The sequence below is a fragment of the Camelus dromedarius genome, chromosome 17 (assembly GCF_036321535.1).
Source record: "Camelus dromedarius isolate mCamDro1 chromosome 17, mCamDro1.pat, whole genome shotgun sequence".
NCBI lineage: Eukaryota > Metazoa > Chordata > Mammalia > Artiodactyla > Camelidae > Camelus > Camelus dromedarius.
Window position 1 is genome coordinate 18,453,213 of NC_087452.1, and position 23,742 is coordinate 18,476,954.

Below are 23,742 nucleotides of genomic sequence, written 5' to 3' on the forward strand. Positions count from 1 at the left end.
TCCAAGATGTCCGTTGATTTTTACCCTCTGAGGGGGTTGTGGTACTCACTGCCACTAATGGAAAGGTCTCCTAAAAGTAGCATTGCTGGGGACCCAGTTCACATGAGCCTGCTTTGTAAAAGAAGGGTTTAACCTTAGTAGTTGCCATCTGCAGAGTGATCTGGGCAAGAGGAAGAGGATTCTGGGTTGATTTTGAAACATGTGACCTGGAGAGAGGCTGGTGTCTCCTGCTACTGACTGTGAACTGTGGACTGTGAACTCTGTCCCTCCATGTACTGCCTGGCACTGACTTTCTGCTCAATGAATGCTATTGAATTGAACCTGATTGAGGGATAATAAAGGACAAAGAGAAGATTAAATATCATAATTTATTAATAGCAGCTGCATTTACTGAGTGCCCATCAGGCTTTAAGTATTCCATTTCAGGGGTTGTCAGCTTTATTTCGTACAGAATCATCCAGGGCTTTGCAGAAGGTTGAGGGTGGGGCCCGAAAATTTGCATTTGTAACAAGTTCCCTAATGGTGCTGATGCGGCTAATCAGGGACTATATTTTGAGAAGCACTGAGGATTTCATTTAATTTCAGTCTTGCAAGGTGAACAGTATTATTCTCAGTTTACAAATGAAGACGCAGAAATGCCCAGGGTCTCATAGGTGGAGAGTTAGGATTTAAACTGTTCTTTCTGACTCTAAATCTCGTTTTTCTCCCACTCCAAGAAAGGATATATGTGTATATATATATATTTTTTTTTTTGAACATGGTTATTTTTCTGTATCCAAAATCCAGACACAAAATCACGCGCACGCACACACACACACCATACACATCCATCTGTGTGCCTACGTAGCTACCTATCAACCTCTGACTCTGAAAAAAAAAATAGTCCAAAATTTTATCACCATTTATCTTTAAGTGATTAGATGCTTTGCATATACATAACTTGTATAAACAAATAATGTTTTACGCCTATATTTTCAAGCAACATAACGGCTTTATACACTAGGTAAGATTTCTCTGATTAAGTGTATTTAATTAAGATTTTAATTACAAAGAAATCTTTAAACCCATGGGAGTCTCAGCAAACTCAGCCTCGCCGGCCCCGCCCCTTCTCGCCGGCCCCGCCTTCTCTCAGTCAGCCCCGCCTCCTCCCCGCCGGCCCCGCCCCGCCGCTTCGCTCCGCCCGCCCGCCGTGGGGGCGCCTGGGAAGAGGCGGAGAACAATATGGCGGATGGCGAGGAGCCGTAAGTACCCGGGCTGTGCAGGCGCCCCGGGCCGGGCTGGGTTGTGAGAGAGCGCGGCGGTGGGCGGTCACCGCCTCCACCCGGGGTCCCCTCAACCCCCCCGCCCCGTCCCCTCGCCCCCCATCCCCTCGCGGCGCCCAATGTGTAGCGTGATGCTGACCCTTCTTTTATTCTCTCTTTCTTTTAGGGAGAAGAAAAGAAGGAGAATAGAGGAGCTGCTGGCTGAGAAGTTAGTGCTGCCGGGAGGCCGGGGCCCTCTCCGGGGACCCCCGCCTCCCCCCACCCCAGGCCTAGGGGACCAGCCGCAGCGGGCCCGGGGGGCTGGGAGGGGGGCACCCGGAGCGCAGGCCGCGCGGCCTCATCCCCTGACCCCCGCCCGCAGCCCCAGGGGCCCGGCGGGCCCTCCTGGTCTCGGTCTCGGGCGGGCGCCGGGCCCGGGTGCCGCGCACAGATCCCGCGCCGGCCAGCCGGGTGCTTGACCCAAAAGTCTTGCCGGAGGACCCTTGCTCCCCTCTCTTCCTCCTACCCAAATTGTCAGAGCCGCGATCTTGTGAAAAGGGAATCTTACTGAAACACAGGAAACGGACACTAGACCGTTTTGGCCTTTCGTAAACACTGAGACAGTAGTATTAATTGCAAACTTTTAATGAGAACTTTATGTCAGGTGTTGTACTAAGCACTGCAGTCATTTTTGCAAAATCATTGGCTCTTAAAGGAGAGTGATGATTCCAAAGAGCTTATTTTCCTCATTTATCACACACCCTATTTTTTTTTTTTTAATCAGATGCTTAGTTTTGTACTGGTGAGACAGGTTTAAACGAAGTGTTTTCCAACCTTAGCAGCACCACATAATTTTTCTTCCTTACACGAGGGGAAGAAAGTACTCTTCTTACAGTGGGCGTGGTTAGTGATTCTGTGCCAGTTCCCAGCATCAGTGTCTTGGAGTTTTTAGGTATCTCCCTGAGAAAGTTGAATTTTAATTGCACGAGTTCTGGAACGACACGTTCCATTTCACATTCCTTCCCACTTTTCATTTACTTTCCACTTTTACTTAAAATGGTAGCTGAAGTTTAAATGTTTGCTATATGCCAAGTATTGTAATAAGGCCTTTGTGTGGATTATCTCTTTATCCTCGTTCTGACTTTTTGTAAGTCAGCCTACAGATGAGGTTTATGACTGTTAAGTAATCTATTCAAGGTCACAATGCTATTAAGTGTGGTACCAGACCCAACTGTGACATTAAATATTGCTAGGCAATAATTGGTCCCATTTGTAAAAACTGAATATTACTAACAGGTTTGAAGGTAGAAATTGTGGGATTATAGGAAATATTTGAAAAGTAAAAATAATCACAACCAAAGATGAATCTTGCAGTGAATAAAAAAATACATGTATTTTGTTACAGGACTCCCACATTACTCAATTTTCTTTTCTGAAAGGTTTCTAGATGGTAATGCCTATCTGTGGCATAATATAACCTGACTTTTTTTTGTGTTTTGTGGCAACAAAAACCATCTCATAGTCCTAAGAGATTCATTTTTGAAAATTAGGACCTTTCAGAGAAAAATGTATGAAAGTTCCTCTCATCAAAAATAATCTTTAAATTGCACCTTTCAGACTTGGAGAGGACACATGAGTTATGTTAGATTTCAAGTATCATGATTCTGAAAGTGGAGGACTTTCCTGTTTTTGTTTTTTCTTGTAGCTGATATTTCCAGATCTCAGTGTGTTAATGGAACAGATTGGGGCAGTTTGCATTGATCCTTAGTAAATTCCAAATGTTTAGAATTCCAGTTTCTCACCACTTGACCAATATCCCAAGTTTGATCTTAGGTTGTTTTAGGAACCCAGAAACATGTTGACTGATTATATGCAGTTGTTAACTTTAAATAAACTATATAATAGCAAGAAAAGAAATTGAAAGCATATGCATAACCACATCGAATACTTCCCTTTTTATTTGAGTGAGTCTGGTGTGGTTACGTTTTCATTTGGGGAAACCATACTAGTTGTAGGTGTGGCTTTTTCGTACTGATCTTTGCAGCTGAATTTACTGTGTTCTGTGCAGAATGGCTGTTGATGGTGGGTGTGGGGACACTGGAGACTGGGAAGGTCGCTGGAACCATGTAAAGAAGTTCCTCGAGCGATCTGGACCCTTCACACACCCCGATTTCGAACCGAGCACTGAAGTGAGAAACGTTTATTTTTAAATAACTCCTCTAATAGTTTAATGTTCAAAAAGAATAAAATGCTTCCTTTAAAATTTGCTTTTATAATGAAAATACTAATATAATTGTGTAAGTTATCTTGAAATACTGAATTGAATATTTGCGGCTGATCTTACTTGAATGACTGATACTTGAGTCGTTATTTTCACATTTCTCATGTAGTATGTTGAGATTTTTCAGGAGTAACATAACTTCAAAAACCTCATTGAAAATTCTAAGTTATATACTTCAGTTAAAATTCCAGTTTAAAATTACTTTTGAGACACATTCACCTTTTTAGTCCTTCTCTGAGAAATTTAATTTTCATAGGAATATAGATGTGCTTGTTTAAATTTTGAAATTTAGTTGAAATAAGCATCTTTACTTAGAAATGAATATAGTTAATTGCATGTTAAAAATTATGTGATGCTGTATAATAGTGGAATAGAATTTGGGACTGGTAAGTGTCTGACTTAAATCAAATGTTCAATTATATACAACTTGCTTTTTATTACAAGATAGAAAGTACTTCTTTTCAGTAAATTTTTATGTCCTTTTGTGCTTACGAAGAGTTGCTGTTTTGAAATAGAAATACCATGCTGCTCCTAAAATTAAGGTGCAGTATCTTGGGTTTGACTCTGTTTTTTCTGAATAACACATTTTTCTTTTAATCTTGGACAGAATTGACAGTATTCTGCATGTCTTTGGTTAAGCCACCATATTTTCTTGTGTTTCTGATTTTTGTTTTGGGGGGGGTCTGGTAATTTAAGATACTTCTCTTAAGTGATTGCTTCAAATTGTATTTCTGCTGATAGGCAATTTTCTAAGAGTTTTATCCATTCTCTCTTCCTATCATTTCATGATTTTGAAATTTCCCTCACTGTATTCCAAAGCAGCTATTACTGTTCTTACTTCCCTGTTTTTCTGTAAAGACCTTTAAACACCTGTGTAGTGCTTGATCCTCGGTTCTTATGATTTTTTCACTTTTCTATTTTTAGGGAGTCAGTTAAATAACTGATTTTGATGCCTTCCATCCCTTTCAAAGTTAAAAGAAAATAATTTTTGGCAAGGCATAGTTTTTCTTCTTAGCAATAGCCTTTTAATTTCATTCAGTAAAGTCAGTTTAGAAACATTAAAATTGAAACTCTGAAATCATTAGGGTTATAGAATTTCTGATTCTACCTTTCTGATAAATTTAAAATAACTTATTAAACACAGAGCCTGCACTTTGTCCTCAGTTGCATTTTTCATGGAAATACCAGAAACTATTTTATGGCTTGTTGCTTTATTGATGGTACTTATAGTTTTTATCAATCAGATTTTAATACACCTTTTCATTCTTTACAGTCTCTCCAGTTTTTGTTAGATACGTGTAAAGTTCTAGTCATTGGAGCTGGCGGCTTAGGATGTGAGCTCCTGAAAAATCTGGTAATACATATATGTATATATGTGAAATGTGTTTTTTCTCCTTTATGATAATTAAATGGTTTTCCTTTTCTGTCATACTTGGAAATTTCTTTATTATGATTGCTAAGCTTTTCTCCCGAGCCTTTGTTAGATAAGTTTATCAGCTCAAATTCCAGACAGTAATTAAAATGATGATGTAACTTAACCTTTTAAACCCTAAAGTCCTCAGCTATAAAATCATTGATAGAAATTGTTACTTCTCTTTTCCTCGTTGCTTTTTATCGAGCAAATCTTTGTGCTTCCTCTTGCAAAGTGCTCATTAATTCAGTGAAGTAAATAACAAAACTGGTAATTCATATTTAACATGTAATATCAAAGAATTTATTTTTGTTGTTGTTGTTCTTCAAAATAACCCTGTTAGGTGGATTGGAGTTTGTCTTGTTTTTATGTAGAGGGAGACCCATGTTCAGGGATGTTAAATGCCAAGTTTTTCTGGATTATGGTGATGTGCCTGGAATCTAGTCCGAGTCATCGATTCTTAGTCAAGTGTTTTGTTTTGTTTTGTTTTTTTCACTTAACCATTAGGTCATTACATGATCTAATCATGTAGTTAGTTTTGATGACCGTGTGGCAGTAGACCCATAAAATTTGGGAGAGCTGAACTTTTTTCTTCCTTTTCTTTTTGGATCAGTCTGTTTTAAATGAATATCATCTCAAGAGAGGGTACTGTTTAGTGAAGCTATTCCCATATGCTGGTTAGAAGTCCATAATTTGTGATTTAACTAATTAGTTTCATTGGCTTCTGATAACTACAGAGTAGCTTTTTATTAGACTTTGTTAATTTATTTAACAAAAATGGATAAGGGAAGAATTGATTTAGAGCTGTTATATGCTGGCCTTCTCATTAGTATGTGGAAAAGTGGAAATGCTAGAGTAGGCTCCTTAGAAAATGAAGCAGGTAACAGGTGAAGGACCTAAAAAGTCAGCCTTAGGACTAAAGTTTAAATATAAGCAAAACCACCACATTAATTTTGATAGTAACATCACTCCTAGTGCAAGTGCAAAAACTTAATACACTCATGGTACTTAGTACTAGGCTGGGTTCTGTGGGGATTGCAAGTCATCATGGTCTATGTCTGTAATGAATCTGAAGTATCATTGGGAAGACAAGTCTCACACAAAATAAACAGCATTGTGTATGATATGCTCTGCGATAAGGTAACAAAATGACAGTACCTTAGCAGACATAAATACCCTGGCAGTGTGAGAACCAAAGGATTTATGAAGGTTGGGCAGTGGTTTTGGTAGGCATTGTATGCACAAATCACCTAAATGGATAACTTTTTTTATTTCAGAGCTCTTATTTGCAAATGTAATAGTTACCAATTTTAAATGTAAAGTAATTGGAGATTAGATCTGAGGAATAGTCATCAAGCAGCCTTAGGAGTGGCCTTGTTATTTGTTTATTGCGTTGTAATAACCTCTTACACGAAAGAAAACTAAGGGTTTTCAACCTTACCACTTGTTACTTTGCTTGTTTCAGACATAAGTACATAAGAGATACACATACATGTTTTTTAAATGGATTGAATCTCTCAAAGGCTCATTCTAAAAAAAAAAAAGAATATGACATTAATATTATTAATTTAACATATATTTATCGAGCCTCATCCTCCATATGCCAGGTATTGTCTTTTTGATTTGTTTTGTTTTTTTGTTTTGCCAAGTACTGTTTTAGATGCTAAAGATACTGCATTGAACAAGACAGCAGGTGTTTGTAGGGCTTATGTTTTAGTGGAAGGAAAAAGACAAGTGAAATACATAGTATGTGAGATGATAATAAATGATATGGAGAAAGAAAAGATAGAAGATAGTAGCTGGCAGGAAGGGAAAGGGTTCACAGGAAGGTGCTATTTGAGCAGAAAGGTGAGCAAGAACATTCTAGGCAGAGGGAACATCAGATGCAAAAACTGTGAAGTGGGGGTGTGACTGTTACCTTCCAGGACTGCAAGGAGGTCAGTACAGCTAAAGCAGAAGTGGGTAAGGGGGTCGTTTTCTAGGAGGGTATCAGAGACAGCAGGAAGTGGAGGGGCTTGGAGTGAGTATCACAGAAGACTGTAGTGGCTGCTCTAAGAACTTTGCATTTTACTCCGAGTCAGGAAGTCATAGGAGAGCTTTAAGCAGATGAGTTGACTTGATCTAACTTTAACCTGGATCACTGTGGCTGACGTATTGAGAAAAGACTAAAGGAAGAACGGAGGAGAAAGCTGAGAGGCTGGTTAGAAGGTTGCTGCAGTCATCTAGGTAAGAGGTGATGGTGACTTAGAATAGGGTGGTGATATTGGAGGTGGAGAGAGGCAGTTGGATTATGGATATGTTTCGAAGATCAAGTCAACAGGATTTGCCGATGGGTTGGTGTGGGACATGAGAGAAGGAGAGGAGTCAAGGATGACACAAGGTTTTTGCCATGCGCAACTGGAAAGATGGAGTTGGTATTCACTGAAATGAGCAGGACTGGGAAAAGAATAGATTTGGAGGTGCTGGTGAGCAAGGATGATTGGCTTTGGTTTTGGAAACTGTTAAGTTCGAGATTTCTGTTAGATGATGCTTTATCTTACGGGGTTATCTGAGGTCACCAGAACTAAATAGAACTAAGAAGCACGTGGATACTCCCAATTCTGGCCAGTAAAGTAGGAGAAAAACTCATGAGTGTGGTGAATGGGAAACCAATTTTTTAAAAGTATTCAAATTCTCATAAGTGGGGTGACCAGGTGAAGCACGTTTTAAGGAGGGGAATTGATCCACATCCTGCCAATACTTGAGATGGATAAGATCAGAGAGACTGGAGGTAGCAGTGTGGAGGTCACTGGTGAGCTTAGCAGGTGCAGTTTTTGGTGGAGTGGTGGGAGTGAAAGTTTTTTAGAGCAAGTGCAGGAGAGGAGTTTGAGAAACCAAGTATGAACAACTCTTTTGAAAATCTCTTGCTGTAAAGAAGAGCAGAAAAGTGGGGAAATTATTGCCAAATGATTAATTTGATTACTTCAATAAACTGACCAAGACCAGAAAAACATAATTGATTATTGAGGCTTGCTTTTTTTTGTTTTTTTAATCTTTTGCTTTTGCTGGTAAATTTGAACAGTGGTTGTACTGGAAAAATGCATGACATCATAACACAAGAGTTTTTTGCTTTTCTCTAGCTTTTTAAGTGCTTGCTCTTGAATCAATACTTTTAAGGTCTTTCTTTGTTACATGTGCAGTGTATATGTTTATATGTGTGTGCTTATAACAGTATATGTCTTATCATAGTTACTTCTGAATGGCAGCATGCTTAATGTTATGAAGACTAAGATCAAGCTTATAGAAATTACTTTGAACAATACCTGAAAAAGAACAGCAAGTAAGGATAATTAGTAAGACTAGTAAAATTAAAATACTTAGCAGCAGCAAGAGCAAAGCAACAAACTTTACAGACATATTTAAGGGGTTGTAAAACAACTATAGAAATTTTAAGTATTCTCTTTTGGTTGTAGACTACTTAAAACTGAGTAATTACACTTTTTTGACCTTTACAAGGACCCTGAATTTTATATACCTTTCTAGATAGACCCTTTAACCATTGAATGCCATTATTTAGAATTTATTGTTTATTATTGAGAATTTGTAGATTTAAGACTAATGAAAAAAAATTTTTTAATTTCAAGTGTAAGGAAATTTCTGCTTGATTGGATTTTTTTTTATTCCCACAGGCGCTGTCTGGTTTTAGACAGATTCATGTTATAGACATGGACACCATAGATGTTTCCAATCTAAATAGGCAGTTTTTATTTAGGTAAGTTTTAATATCTTATTTTAAAATTGTGGTAATCATTTGAACTTGAGTACATTGCAGTTTAATAATTTTAAAAAACTACTGAGAGGATAACACTTACTTTATTAAGAAGATAACTACCACTCCCGTCTTAGGCAAAATTTTGCAGGAAAATTTTGCATATCCTGGTGAAAGTAGTTTTGTAAGCAAATACATGTTTTTGTTGTTTTTAAAGAAGTTTCCAAAAGGTGTATGGGATTTGAGGTTGATTGTGCCCTGAAGCCACTGAGTGCCACTCTTTTCCTCCTGTTAATTTTATAAGAGAACAGTAACTCTGTATTAGGCCTAGTGAGATATATTGGTGGGGACTTAGGAGCCAAGATTTGAATGGTGACTCTAGGGGAATGAAGTTGTGACAGAGTTTGAGCTTTTTCTAGAAGGGGAAAGAAAATAGTGAGCTAAGGAGAGAAAACCCAGGAGCAATTGAAATGAAACAAAGAGAGATAATTACCTTAGAAATACATGAAATACAGAAAGCATCTTGTTAGAAATGACTTTAAAAACTGGAAGTAGGCCATATATGTAAATCTGAGGAACAGTGCATTAATTTCAGTATGCAGTGTTTAGGGGTTTGAGTGGCTTAGATAAAAGTGTCTATTTGTTAATCAAAGAAGTATAAATATGGTGGGATTAGGACTTTTCTATCTCTCTCTGGCAATTAGAGTACTGATAGAAAGTGCTCAGATAGTCCTAGGCATGCAGGATGAGGTTAGGTTAGCAGAACAGATTGAAATCAAATTTTTGGATAGGCGTAAAACCTCTACTCTGTCTCTGTGGAAGGTCTTAAAGAAATGGAAGGATAGGTTGGGCCCTTTCCAATTTGACAAATTTTTAGCATATGACTACTCTACAAAAGCACCACCGAATTCATTGGTTATTGATAATAGGCCATGCCCTTTAACTTGAGGCTAAAATAATGATTGAAGATCCTAATGAGGGTTCACATTTGTGGAGTGCTTAGGATGTGTTAAGTACTTCCTAAGCTCATTTTATTGCCCCCATTTAATCTCAGAGTAAAGTCCAGGGTTGATACTTGTTTTCCAGGTTAAGTAAATAGGCCAAGGTGTCCTGCAAGGATGATGTGTGTGAAAGACCATTTTATTCAAAGTGCAGTTTTCAAATCCCCTAATTCCGGACTGGTTTCCACAGAAACCATCTAGGAGCTCTTTTATTTGGAATCTACTCTGAAAGCACATATAATGTACAACCTGAAAGATTCTTGAAATTCTGTCTTAGCTCCTTTATATATCTGATAGTGCTGTCCAGAGTAGTTGAGTGCAGTACTGAAACCAAGTTCCATGATTTGTGCTAGAGCTTTTTCTATTGCAAGTTAGGACCAAGTCGGAATAAAACTCTTGTCACAAGTTTTGAATAAAAAAAGAAAACATACTGCTTTATTGGAGAGAAGGAAATTGATCTGTTAAAGCATGTTCCTTTAAAATTCAAATTTTGAATAAAATATGATTTTTCTTAAGCACATTGATTTTTTAAAATTTTCATTTTTGAAATGTTAACTACATGCTTAGATAGGAAAGAATACAAAGAGATAAGAATATAGTAACTTCCAATTGTTCATAGTGCAGTAGGTATACTATATCTATGTATATAACCAAAATATGTTGTGAAAAGGTAGTAATGAAGTACTTACTATGTGTACATGAGGGAATGATTTATGTCTGTAAGGACAATGAGGAAATATTTGGAAAGAAAATACCACTTGTACTGAGATCAGAAGAGAGAATTCAAGTCCTTTCCTCTGTAGCTGTGGTTATTACATAGGAGTGACTTTTTGAGGTTTTAAATTTTTACCTTCTTGAAAATATTGGTAATAAAAAAATATATTGGTGACATACTCCTTCAAAAACATGGTTATGGCTTCTAATGAGACACAGGATTACTACTTAATCAGCGCACATAGAAAGAAGGGGAATAAATGAAGGTTCTTGCATCCCTAGACTCTCGTGTTTATTTGACTCAAGACCTGCATAGTAACACCTTGAGGTTCTGGGGTTCAGGGCAAATACTTGGAAGTCTCTGACCTGGGATAATGTTTTTGCACTGGGTAACACAACAGTGAGAAGTGGCCAGGAAACAGGCTGTTGTTACGCTTAACCTTTTAAATAAAAAGAGCACTGTTCATATTTTCACCTAAGAAATACCTAGACTTATCAATACTTAAAAATACTTAATTTGAAACATCAGCAAGGGTTGACATTTAGTATTGAATGACTAATTATTCATCAAAAATGTTCAGGTAGAACTATTCCTTCTAAAAATCCTCTAAATAAACTCACCATGAATATTTTTATGTTTGAAAGTATATTATGTAGATCATCTAGATTTATATCATAAATGATAATTTAAATATAATTTTTCCTGTAGGCCTAAAGATGTTGGAAGACCTAAGGCTGAAGTTGCTGCAGAATTTCTAAATGACAGAGTTCCTAATTGCAATGTAGTTCCGTATCCTTTTGACAAATAATCTACTTAATATTTAACTTTTTGAAGCTTCTTACAAATTTATTATGAAAGAGATGTTTAGTTAACATAGAGAATATAGATAAGCAAAAAGAAAAAAATCAGCAGTAAGCTTATTACTGAGTTATCTGCTGGTAACACTTTGCTTTATGTCCTTCCAATCTTTTCTTTTTAAGGTTATATAATTTCCCTCCCCCTAATTTTTAAATTAAGCTTCTGTAGCTGGTACCATCATTTATTTTGCATTATTGCCCTTAGTTTACGTTTCAGTTGCACATCTCCTCTACTAGACTTAGTTCATAGAATGGATCCCATTACTTTTTGTGTCTCCTGACCAAGCAGGCAGAATAAAGAGTCAACATGTTATTAGCCAAATGGAAGATGTGTCAGAGTAAATTTATTTTTACAAGAAATACATTTTTAAAAAGGAGTATTCACGCTTTGTTCATTCCCATACCTTTAGATCCAGGGAACTTTTAGTATTATAGAAACTCAGGAAGTGAAATTTACTATGTTGGAAATACCACAAGATACAAAAATAAACATAAAAAATCATTTGTATTTCCATATACTAGCGGTGAGCACATGGAAACTGAAATTTAAAATATAATGCTATTTATAACTGCTCAAAAAGAAGGAGAAATACTTAGGTGTTAATTCTAACAAAATAAATATGGGACTTAAATGCTGAATACTGCAAAATGCTGATGGAAGAACTCAAAGAAGATCTAAATAATGGAAAGATATTACGTGTTCAATAATTAGATAATTCAACATAGTAAAGATGTCAGTTTTCCCCAAATTTGTTTATAAGTTTAATGCAATTTCTATCAAAATCCCTGTGAATTTTTTTGTTACTATAGACAGGATTATTCTAAAATTGATACAGAAAGGCTAAGGAACACCAAAAATGATACTAAGAAAGAATAAAATGGGAGGAAGCACTTTCCAGTTTCAAGACTAATTATATGGCTACAATAATCAAGACTGTGTCATATTGCCAGAGAGACAGACACAGATCAGCGGAACAGAAGAGAGAAACCAGAAATAGCCACATGCAAGTATGGCCAATTTATACTTGACAGAGGTGCAAAAACAAATAGAGGAAGGATAATCTCTTTAATAAATTGTATTGGAGCTAGGCAAAAAAATTCAGTCCTCAAAATTACAAAAATTAACTCAAAACAGACAGGTTTAAGGATAAAATGTAAAACTGTTAAATTTTGGGAGACAACATGGGAGAAAAATCTTTGGGGTGTAGAGCTCGATTGAAGAGTCCCTAGATCACATCAAAAGCATGATCCATAAAAGAAAAAAAATGATAAGTTGAACTTCTTCAGAACTTTAAAATTATACTCTGTGAAGGACCTTGTTAAGCAGATAAAAAAACAAGCCACAGACTGGGAAATGCTTATGAAGTAGGTATGTGACAGAGGACTTATATCAAGAACATATACAGAACTTCCAAAACTCAACAGTAAAAAACAACAATGCAATTAGGAAATGGACAAAAAATACGAAGGGATATTTCACTAAAGAAGATAGCAAAAAGCACATGAAAAGATGTTCAACATCATTAGTTTTAAAGCGAGATCCAAATTATGATCACAGTAAGATATTACAATACACCTATTAGGATAGCTGAAATAAAAAATAGTAAGAAATGTTGGCAAAGATACAGAAAAACTGGATTACTCGTACATTGCTGGTGGGAAATGTAACATGGTATAGCCGTCTGGAAAATAGTTTGTTTGGCTGTTTCTTAAAAATCTTAATATATACTTTCCATACTACTCAACAATTTCATTCCTGGGTGTTTACCTCAGAGAAGTGAATACTATGCATAGAAACTTACTCTTGAATGTTTGAATGTTTATAGCACCTTTATTTGTAGTAGCCCAAAGCTGGAAACAACCCAAACATCCGTCAGTAGGTGAATTGTTAAACTGTGTTATAGCCACACCATGGAATAATACTGAGCATTAAAAAAGAACTAACTAATGAAATACAACTTGGATGGAAATCAAGGGCTGAATGAATGAAAAATGAATGCCAATCTCAAAAGGTCATATATTGTATGATTGCATTTATATAACCTTCAAATGGCAAAATTGTGGAGATGGGGAACAGATCAGTGATTGCCACAGATGAGGCATGGTGGAGGGGCTAGGTGTGACTGTAGAGGGTAGCAGGAGGGAGATCTTTGTCATGATGAAATAGTTATATGTCTTTATTGTGGTGGTTACATAGATCTCCATGTGTTTAATGACAGAGCTTTACACACACATTGTACCCATGTCACATTTGTGGTTTGATACTGTACTATAGTTGTGTAGTATATATCCTTTGAGGAAGCTGGGTGACTTATGGGACCCCTCTGTAGCACCTTCGCAAAAATAAAATGTTAAAAATGCAACTTCAGGTCCCTATAGGGAGAAAGAAAAGAGAAAAAAAGGGAGTATGCACACTCTTTGTCTATCCCTATTGTTTAGATCTGGAAAACTTTGGGTATTTTGTAGAAATCCAGGAGATGGAGATTTTTTGGTCTGGCGCCTGGGTTCCTGCAGCTTTTCCTCCAGTGTTTGCTCTCTTTCGCTTTTGACCTCCCTTTTCTAGCTGTAGCTTATGCCTCTTGTTTGCCTGGCCTTCAAAAGGAATAGAAGTCTGAGTGGGTGGGGGCTAGAACTGAATGTGTTTTTCATAGCTTTATTTGTACGCCAGGATAAAAAAATTAGGGCAAGCATATTATATATTGCCTGCTGTTTCTCCATTTTACTTTTTAAAATATATAATGGACGATACATTGTAGTTTTAGAAAAGTATAATTTATGTTACTAAACAAAATTGCTCAATTAGAAAGATTAAAAATTTTTTGGCATACGTAATGCTGTTAAAATGTTAAGTACTATAATTCACATCCATAGCCAGTTTTGACTGGGGTTGCCTTGGCAGCCTTCAGGCTGGTGAAGATTGCTGATAGGGTGTGGGTTGGGTAAAAAAAAGAGAGACTTGGAAAACTGAGGTAAATGAGAGCAAAAGAATTATTCTGAAAAAACCCAATGACAAATCATTAGTGCCTGAAAAAGCTATTGGAAACATCTGTGTTTTTTAAAATTAGCTTTGCAGTGACTTTTTTTAATTGACTATGTCTAATGTATAGCATCGTATAAATTTAAGGTGTACAATGTGTCAGTTTGTGCAGTAACTCCTAAAATCATCTTTCTATAAGGGAACTATAATGTTCTCTTCACTAAACAAACGTTATTGTCTCTCTGTTTGGTGCTGGTGGTTAAAGACACAAATTCTGCTTTCCCAGGGCTTATGGTTTTATATAAAAACTGAAGTAGAGTAGAAAGTATAACAGAGACACAATTTTAATGATATGGAGGTTTGGAGATGAGGAAAAACTACTCTAAGTAGTTAGGGGATGACTGGGAAAAAGGTTTTTTAGGAGGTAGTTGTGTTCATTTTGTCAGATTCCTTGAATTCCACTGCTTTGAATATTGATGACTTATGTCTTGTTTTGAATAGACATTTATAATTTGGCATTGTTAAATTCACTTTACAAGTTAAAAACTTAGCAGCTTAAGTTCCTTTACTTACATTCAGACATTTCAACAAGATTCAGGATTTTAACGACACTTTCTACCGACGTAAGTTTTCCACTTGAAATTAATTCTCACTAAATTCTTACTATTTCTTAGTTGCTGTCTCTTTGAAGATTGCTAGCTATTCGAAAGCTATTTCTTCATTTGCTTCCATTTCTTGGGGTTGGCTTTTCAGGAAAGTTGTCAACTGTTGTCTGATTGAAAACAGAATGCCAGTGTTCTAATTCTTAGTTGTCACTGTTAGCTGCATTTTTATATGCTTTCTTGAGTAAAGATTACTCAAGGATTAGAAGCTGTGTGTGTCTGTATTACAATGAAAAATGTGTTTTTTTGGTATGTTTCTTAGGAATTGTGAATTATTTTGTGCAGCAGCATTTTTAAAAACTAAACTTGCATTTTTTTCTCATAGAATTTCATATAATTGTATGTGGACTGGACTCTATCATAGCCAGAAGATGGATAAATGGCATGCTGGTAAAGACTCAGTGTTGTTACGGTTCTCTGAAGTTCTAACTGCTGCTCTTAAATGTACTGAAAATGAGACTTGCATATCACATTTTTGAAAAATCAGTTATTTAATTTTCAGTAATAGATGTAGTTCATTATTTACTACCAGTTATTAATTTTCGGGTGAGGACATAGATTTCTAATAATGTAATCCCTTGATTTCATATATTACTACTCAGTAATATAATTGACCTATAGAATTACTTGATAGCATTCTCCTCTTTTCAAATACTTATCCCCCTCTCCTTATAAACCCTTCAAATAATTTTCCTAGATATCTCTTCTAAATTATGAAGATGGTGTATTAGATCCAAGCTCCATTGTCCCTTTGATAGACGGGGGGACAGAAGGTTTTAAAGGAAATGCCCGGGTCATTCTGCCTGGAATGACTGCTTGTATTGAGTGCACACTGGAACTATACCCACCACAGGTAATCACAAAATCACCTATATCTGTTTTATAGTATTTTGGGGTGGAATTAGGGTTGAATTATTAAGGCTAGTCAGTATTTAGAATTTTTAATTAGAGGTAACCATATTTTTAAAAGTATGCTAAGAAGAAAGATAATAAAATAAGAAATTTTGCTGTTTGAGGAAAGATATAGACTGAATATCATCATTTTGATACTGTTCTGTTCTCATAATTCATTTATATTAATTTTTTATTTGGAGAGTAAGAATCAAGGGATCAGTTACAAAGTTACATATTGGGGTAGGGCTATAGTCTGTTTTCTTGGTTTTTTCATGTGTTATTTCAGGGAGATAAAGGTACCAGGGATGAGAATGACATTGCCAAAGTGGGGCTCTTTTATCTATATACCTACTTTAAAGGGCATGTGGGATTTTTTTTCTTTTTGGCAGGAGGGAGGTAATTATGTTTTATTGTTTATCTTTAGAGGAAGTGCTGGGGATTGAACCTGGGACCTTGTGCATGCTAAGCATATGTCTACCACTTGAGCTATACCCTCCCCCGCTAAAGGGCATGTGCAATTTTTATTTATACATATAAATTATTTTATGAATATTTGCTTGGAATTGATTTAATTCTCTGAATTTGCTTTTGTTTCGGTTTATTTTATACCTTCAGATTTAAATATTAGGTAAACATCAAAAAGTACTCATATCTGAGAATTTATTCAGCACTTTGATTCTCATGGTCTAACAATGCTTAAATTTATATACTTTGTCAATTTGGGCAAACCTATTTATTTTTTAAGCAGATCAACCTAAGTGAAGTGACTCAGATGCTCTCAGTTTCAGAAGCATTATTAATGGTATAAACTGTTTCTATAAGTGGAAAGCTACAATGAATTATAAGAAACTGTTACAAACTAGATCATAATTAGAAGTTACATTTTAAATAATTTATTGCTTAAAATCCACTAAAAAAGGTAAACTGTGGTTTTAGGTTAATTTTCCCATGTGCACCATTGCATCTATGCCCAGGCTACCAGAACACTGTATTGAGTATGTGAGGATATTGCAGTGGCCTAAGGAACAGCCTTTTGGAGGTAATAAACCTGATTTCATAATCCAGAGTTACATAAAATATATGTCTGTGGGTTTATTTATTGGGATAATTACATTAAAATAAATTGATTAATGTTTGCATGTTTCTATCTTCCTTTCCTTCCCACTCCCCCCACCCCAACAGAAGGGGTTCCATTAGATGGAGATGATCCTGATCATATTCAGTGGATTTTCCAAAAATCTCTAGAGAGAGCATCACAGTATAATATTAGGGGTGTTACGTATAGACTCACTCAAGGTAAGTTAGTGAATTGTTGTGAATTATGATCTTAGGATGATCCCTTTTTCAGGGGGTGGGATGCTTTGGAGGAAATAATTGGTAAGTAATTTCAGACAGTACTATCCCTTTAAGACTTAGTAAAGGTACCATGGAAGTAATAGTTTACTGGTGCCCCAAATTTGGTAGGAGAGAACTGAGTTCAACAGAATCCATACTACTGCTTAACTAGGAAGAATTTAATAAAATCATTGACTCTTATCTAGTATTGAAAGAGTCCCTAAGTCATCCAGGTCAAACCATTCACTTTATCTTTTGCTGAAGAGCAATTTATCCCCTCCTGGGGCAATCTGTTTCACATTTGGACAGTATTGTTAAGAATTCTGTATGTTGAGCAGAAATCTCCATCTTTAGTTTGGTCTGAGAATTGTCCCAAGGTATGCCATATATAAACTTAATTTGCTTTTAAATAATATCCCTTAGCATATTGAAACCTCCAAATCGTTATCACTGCCACCAACCTTTGTAGTTCCTTTAACCCTTTGACATGTTTCGTGACTCAAGTCCCTATTATGTTGCTTTTTGCTCACCATATTTTAGTTATCCATACTTCTCTTAACTATCTGGGTGAGAATGCAGCATTCCAGGATGGGTCTTATAATACACTTCTCATCATTGACACAGTCTTAGAGGAGATCAAGGTTTTTTATTGTTTGTTGTTTACATTGATGCTATACTTCTGATTGTTTCAGGTTACTGTCTGCTAAAAGACAGTCTCCCTATTAAAGATTTGGCAGTTTTGGGGGTTACTAGTTTTTTTTTTTTTTTTTTAATACTCAAGTATAGGTCTTTATAAATTTATTCTTAAATTCAACTATCTGTTCTCTCTCTATATAAGTTTATTCTTTTATGCCTGCCAACGTATGTATTCTTTTCAGCTTCGTATCATCTGTTGTTTTGATGATCACATGCCAAGCTAGTCACTCACAGTAACTAAATGAGGTAGTGCTGTGGCTTGTCTCGGTGAACAAGTGACTATCTCCCTATGTTTACTGATGTTCTGGTAACGTCATTTGAAAATTCCATTCTTATATACTCCTTTTTGCTCCCTGTACTTTCTGTATTCTGACCTCCTGTGTGTTCCCTGAACACACCTAGGACAGTCCCACCTTAGAGCTATAATGCTTCTGATCCTTAATGCCTGGAACGCCCTTCCTTGGATCCCCTCAAGGTTGGTGCTTATCCTTCCAGCATCAGCTTAACCAGTTTTCCTCATCATTCAACTGAAAATGACTTCTAAGCCATTTCCTATTTTACCTTTTTATAATTGCTCAGAACTCATGGTAGCCTTGTTTTTCACACTGGTTCATCCCTGTTCTGGGGCCTTTGCCCTTACTGTTTACAGAATTGCTCTTTTCCCAGGTGATTGCATGGCTGGCTGGGTCTTTCTCATGGTTTAGATTTCAGCTCAAATTATCACTTCCCCAAGGGAGGGAGTCTGTCTTTCTCTCTTTCTTTCTCTTTCTCTCTCTCACCTTTATCGTGGTATAATTCCTTTACACTTAACTATACATACTTCAGATGTACAATTTAATGAATTTTGAAGACGTATACACCAGTGAAACCACCACCACAATCAAGATAGCTAACATTTCCATCACTCCCCAAGGGGTGCAGATTTCGAATTCCCAATTTATCCCTTCCCACCCCCTTTACCCAAGGGTGTCTTTCTTGACCATCCAGTCTAATGGATTCCTCCATCACTGTCAGCTTAACACATACCTTGTTTTACTTTCTTCATAGAACTCTTCAGTATCTGAAATTTTCCTGTGTGTTGACTTGAGTGTTATCTCCCCCACCAAAGTGGAAGCTCTGTAAGAGCAGATAATTTTTTTTTTTTCACTGCTCCTCTGTACAACACCTAGAGCAACGTCTGGCATATAGTACACATTTACTTGCTAATTGTTTGAATTAACAAATAAATTCAGTTTGTCCTGCTCAGGAACTATAAACTCATCTCAATACATCATCTCACTGACCCTTCCATACCTTTTGGAAAGGCTGGGAAGGCTTGGAAGGCTTGGTGTGTACTTCTCAGCCTGATGATTGAGAGCCTTGGCAAGGAGTACAGAAGCCAGGTTGGAAGCGAAGTTCAGGTTTTTTGAGGGGTGGGGGATGGAGGGAGTCTTCATCATTTTGTCAATTCTTTTATTAGACAGTGTCTCTTTAACTCCTCACTGTCTCACTGTGACTGCCTGTTCCTCCTTTCAGTACATACTGACTTACGTGGTCACTGGAGAGCCCCCAGTTTAATCGTCATGAGGTTAGCGCTTCCGTATTTCCCCCTCTCTGAAATTGTACATAAACAAATGGTCAGAATTAACTTTTTAAAATAGCCTTCCAAACTGCTTAACTGTCTTCCTTTCACATCTTCTTAGATATTGGCAGTTTTTCTGAAGTTTTAAAAACCTGCCTACACCTGAAGTTTTGGGAACACATCGTTCCATGCTCTCTCACAGTCTAAAATAATCTGGCTCCTTTTCTCTACATTTTTGTTTTCTAAAATGAACCATACAAATATAGTCAAATATACGGAATATTGATTTTGAATTTAATGGTTTATGGTGAGGCTTTGTTTGTTCCTAATCTGTGGATACTGATATGAAAAAAGTAGGGAAGAATCAGAGAACTATGTTTAATACTGTGTGTAGTCCAAGCTGTGGGGTGAGACAAAGATGATGAGAGCAGTTTTTCTGTTTGTTTTAAATTTTTGTGAATGGAATGGCTGACACTGTTATTTGAGGAAAAATTAGGTAACTGTTAATTCTCCATGCTTTACTCCAAGCTTCCTGAGTATAGCATAGTATGAGGTGTCAGTTAAGATGACGCACTTTAGGGCATGTCTGGGTTCATATACTACCCCTATCACTTATGAGGTGTATAGTTGTGGATGATATTTAATTTTCTCAACCTCTTTTTCCTTATCTTTAAAACCAGAGTAATAAGACTTAACATATGATGTTATAAAAATTCAGTAATATTTTATTTAATCTTCATACTGTTCCTGGAATAAAATGAGCACTCTAATCACTAACTGTTATTCACGTATTATTGTCTCATTATTACATGAAACTTAGTGTGAAGAGTTTACTTTTCTTTCCTGCTGTAAGTTGTTTAAGATTCTGAGCATGCTACAGAATGATGTGAATATGAAGGAAGATTGCTTCATGGTTAAACTTAAGTCTGTTTTCTGACCTGAAAGCCTGAAAAATCAAGTTATGGAAAATGATATTTAATAATCATATTGTCTAATTAAAAATACTTTTTAAAAGAAATGACCATATTTTAATCAATATATTTTTACAGGGGTAGTAAAACGAATCATTCCTGCAGTAGCTTCCACTAATGCAGTCATTGCAGGTGAGCAAAAATGACTACTACTTATTTTGTTTTCTTTCCTTTGGATTTTTGATTTTTTTTATTATTTTTTCTTTTTTTTTAACATTTATTGATTTATAATAATTTTACAATGTGTGTCAAATTCCAGTGTAGAGCCCAATTTTTCAATTATACATGAACATATACATATTCATTGTCACATTTTTTTCTCCCAGCTACCATAAGATCTTGTATATATTTCCCTGTGCTGTACAGTATAATCTTGTTTATTGATTTGATATCTAAATTGACATTTCTGCAGCTACTTGCTCTCAGAAAACTGATGTTCTGGAGAATTTGATTATCTTCTTGAGTGGGTGGTATAATTAAGCTGCCTGAAAAAAACACAAAACAGGCTATTGGACCTTGTATATATTTTGCCTTGTATCATAGATAAAGTGCTCTGCAGTAAGAGGAGATTTTAGTACATTTCTTTTTAATCAGTATAACAGGCTGCTCATTAATCTGAAGAAGAGGAAGAAAAACATGTACTATCACTCTGTCACTTGGATTATAGAAAACAAATACGAAATTTATTATTTTCTCAGTTTTTAAAAATGAGTGTGTATATGTCTTTTTATTTATTTTGTAATCAATAGCCTTGTAAATTTTCTCTTCTGATTTATAATGACTTTTTAAAAAAACATAGTTTTAAATGTCTAATTTTGAGTTAAAGCACCTTTATTTTCTCTCCTCTTCAGCTGTGTGTGCCACTGAGGTTTTTAAAATAGCTACAAGGTAATGGGTTTCATTTTTCATGTGTATGTAAATCTATGTTTTGATCTGTCTCGGTTATATAAAAATGAACATTTTTTCATTACAGTGCATATATTCCCCTTAATAATTACTTGGTATTCAATGATGTAGATGGACTGTACACGTATACATTTGAAGCAGAGAGAAAGGTTAGTAGTAGTATACTAATGAGAACTTTTTTTGATCATGCATACTTTGATTTTTAAATACTAATTACTGGTTGGAAAATTGCCCACACCTTTTCTAAGTATTTTCTCCAGAACCCTACTTACTATATATTTTTTGTAGTATAGCCTGAAATACATACTATATAGCAAAATAATTTAGGAAAATGGCCTCTTAGGGAAAGCAGGTTTTAAATAAAGTGTAAAAATTTGTTCATAGGAAATAATGCATGATTATAAAGCAACTTAATTTTCAGTTCATCATTATGAAGAGACTATTATTGGTGCATGTGCCACAGTGATTTGTGTTTCATTTTATATCTAGGAAAACTGCCCGGCTTGTAGCCAGCTTCCTCAGAACATTCAGTTTTCTCCGTCAGCTAAACTGCAGGAAGTTTTGGATTATCTAACCAATAGTGCTTCTCTGTAAGTGTTTGGGACTTCTGTTATGTTGTAGAAACAATTTTTGTGATATTTTACATACAATTATTTTTAAAAGAGTGATCTCTGATTTTTTTTTCCCCTCATAATTTAGGCAAATGAAGTCTCCAGCCATCACAGCCACATTAGAGGGAAAAAATAGAACACTTTACTTACAGGTGATCAGTGTTTGGTTTTTATTTTTTTTCCACAAAATTATATTAAAAGTTTAATTTCATTTAATGTGCTTTATTTACATTGTCATTTTCTAGTCAGTAACCTCTATTGAAGAACGAACAAGGCCAAATCTCTCCAAGACATTAAAAGGTATTTTAAATGAGTATGTTTATTAATACTAATCAATTTTTTTTTGTTGTTTTTTGGGTTTTGGGGTTTTGTTTTGTTTTGTTTGTAAAAATAATAACTGCTTCCTCTAGATTTGTTCTTAGTTACTTTAAATGGTGGTATCATCATAATTACTTCTATCTTTAGAAACATTGAGTTAATTGCTTTTAGTGAAATATTTAAAAAATCTCTAAGAAATCAAATATTACCTTGATTTAAAGAATATTAACCTTGATTAAAGGGAACTGGATTTTGATGCTTATCCAGATCCTGGTGGTCTGCAGTTTGTGCATGTGTACGTTGTTACCCATTGTTGGACATTGTCTGCTTGGGTTAACTGCGCTTGTCTGTTTTAGAGCTGGGACTCGTTGATGGGCAAGAGCTGGCGGTTGCTGATGTCACCACACCACAGACCGTGCTCTTCAAATTGCATTTCACTTCTTAAGGAAAATAAACCTGCACACAATAGAAAACTCATGGAAATATATTTCCTGGATGCTAAGAAATCTACTTGATGTCATTTTTAGCATTAGTGTTGCTGGAATTCGACTTTTTTTTTTTATATATAATGAGTCACTCTTTTTTAACTTTATAACTTTCCCTGAAGACAGAATTTTGGGGTTGGTGCTTGTAAGCATTTTCATTAATATGGAAAATGGTGCCTGGAGGGAGAAAGATTATCAGCAAATGGATTGCTTCTTATAGAGGAGGAGGCAAACACTCTTGTGTGTGACTTTTGTTACAGTCAAAGAAAGCATTCTTCAGTTTTCACTTGCGCACCCACGTATACACAAGATGTCCCTTTTAAGAAAATAAGAAAATTAAGTTTTAAATAACATTAACTATTACAACCTGACATCTAGAGCATATTGAACATAGCCTACTTCTTGCTTGATTTAATAGTCATTTAATTGTGGCTGTCCAAATGAATATTAATTATTGCAAAAGTTACCTTGTCCATAATAATTTGTAAATGGTGTTATAGCTGAATACCTATGCATGGAAATGGGAAATATTTTCATGTGTTTACTTGCAGTGCCATAGAGACCAATATGCACAACATTAAAGCCAAGACATGGATGTTTAAAAGAATTTAATGTTTAAACAGTTATCACTGATGCTTTCGCACTATTTATTAATAAAATCATATATTGTCTACTTTTCTCACTGGAATTTTTTAAAGTATTTTTAAGGATAGCAGGTAATTCCATAGTAATGTAGAAATAATTTTGATATGTGTTGCAGAATTCCTAATACAAAAATTTTATAGTACCTGATTTAATACTTCTGCCACAATAAATATCTACCGACTTGATTTAATTTTGCTCTAACATAATAATGTAGTGAAATCCATTCCATTCCAATCCATTTCATTACATTATGATGTTAGAGCAAAATTAAATTCCATCAATACATGTATTAGTGGTATATATACATTCTACTGTTAAAAGTGCTTTTTTTTCTCCCTCCTGAAAGATTAAGGCTTAAAATTAAGCGTAAGTACTGAAAATGAGTTTTAGTATCTTAGTGTGGGAACATGTGGTACATGTTCTTACT

At 35.6% G+C, this 23,742-nt stretch overlaps 1 protein-coding gene across 2 annotated transcripts; it reads left to right on the forward strand.

The window, feature by feature from the left end:
- Positions 1-1,184: 1,184 nt before the first annotated feature.
- UBA3 (ubiquitin like modifier activating enzyme 3) lies at positions 1,185-23,348 on the forward strand. 2 transcript variants are annotated; one of them, XM_031470714.2, is made up of 18 exons: positions 1,185-1,241; positions 1,429-1,470; positions 3,310-3,430; positions 4,796-4,876; positions 8,602-8,684; positions 11,106-11,186; positions 14,811-14,854; positions 15,219-15,283; positions 15,591-15,746; positions 16,724-16,826; positions 16,970-17,083; positions 20,429-20,482; positions 21,202-21,238; positions 21,324-21,405; positions 21,746-21,846; positions 21,956-22,019; positions 22,113-22,167; positions 22,542-23,348. In XM_031470714.2, the coding sequence occupies exons 1-18, from the start codon at positions 1,222-1,224 to the stop codon at positions 22,628-22,630; spliced, it is 1,392 nt and encodes a 463-aa protein (XP_031326574.1). In that variant the 5' UTR covers positions 1,185-1,221; the 3' UTR covers positions 22,631-23,348. The 2 variants fall into 2 exon arrangements, with proteins under 2 accessions (XP_031326574.1, XP_064352393.1); XM_064496323.1 differs by lacking the exon at positions 1,429-1,470 and having other exon boundaries at positions 1,201-1,241.
- The last annotated feature ends 394 nt before the right edge of the window (positions 23,349-23,742 follow it).

Excerpts from the sequence above, each read along its gene's own strand:
- UBA3 (XM_031470714.2), top strand. The coding sequence starts at position 1,222 with ATGGCGGATGGCGAGGAGCC. Across the intron at positions 15,284-15,590 it reads GATGGATAAATGGCATGCTG|ATATCTCTTCTAAATTATGA; the intron begins GTAAAGACTCAG and ends TAATTTTCCTAG. Across the intron at positions 21,239-21,323 it reads GTTTTTAAAATAGCTACAAG|TGCATATATTCCCCTTAATA; the intron begins GTAATGGGTTTC and ends TTTTCATTACAG.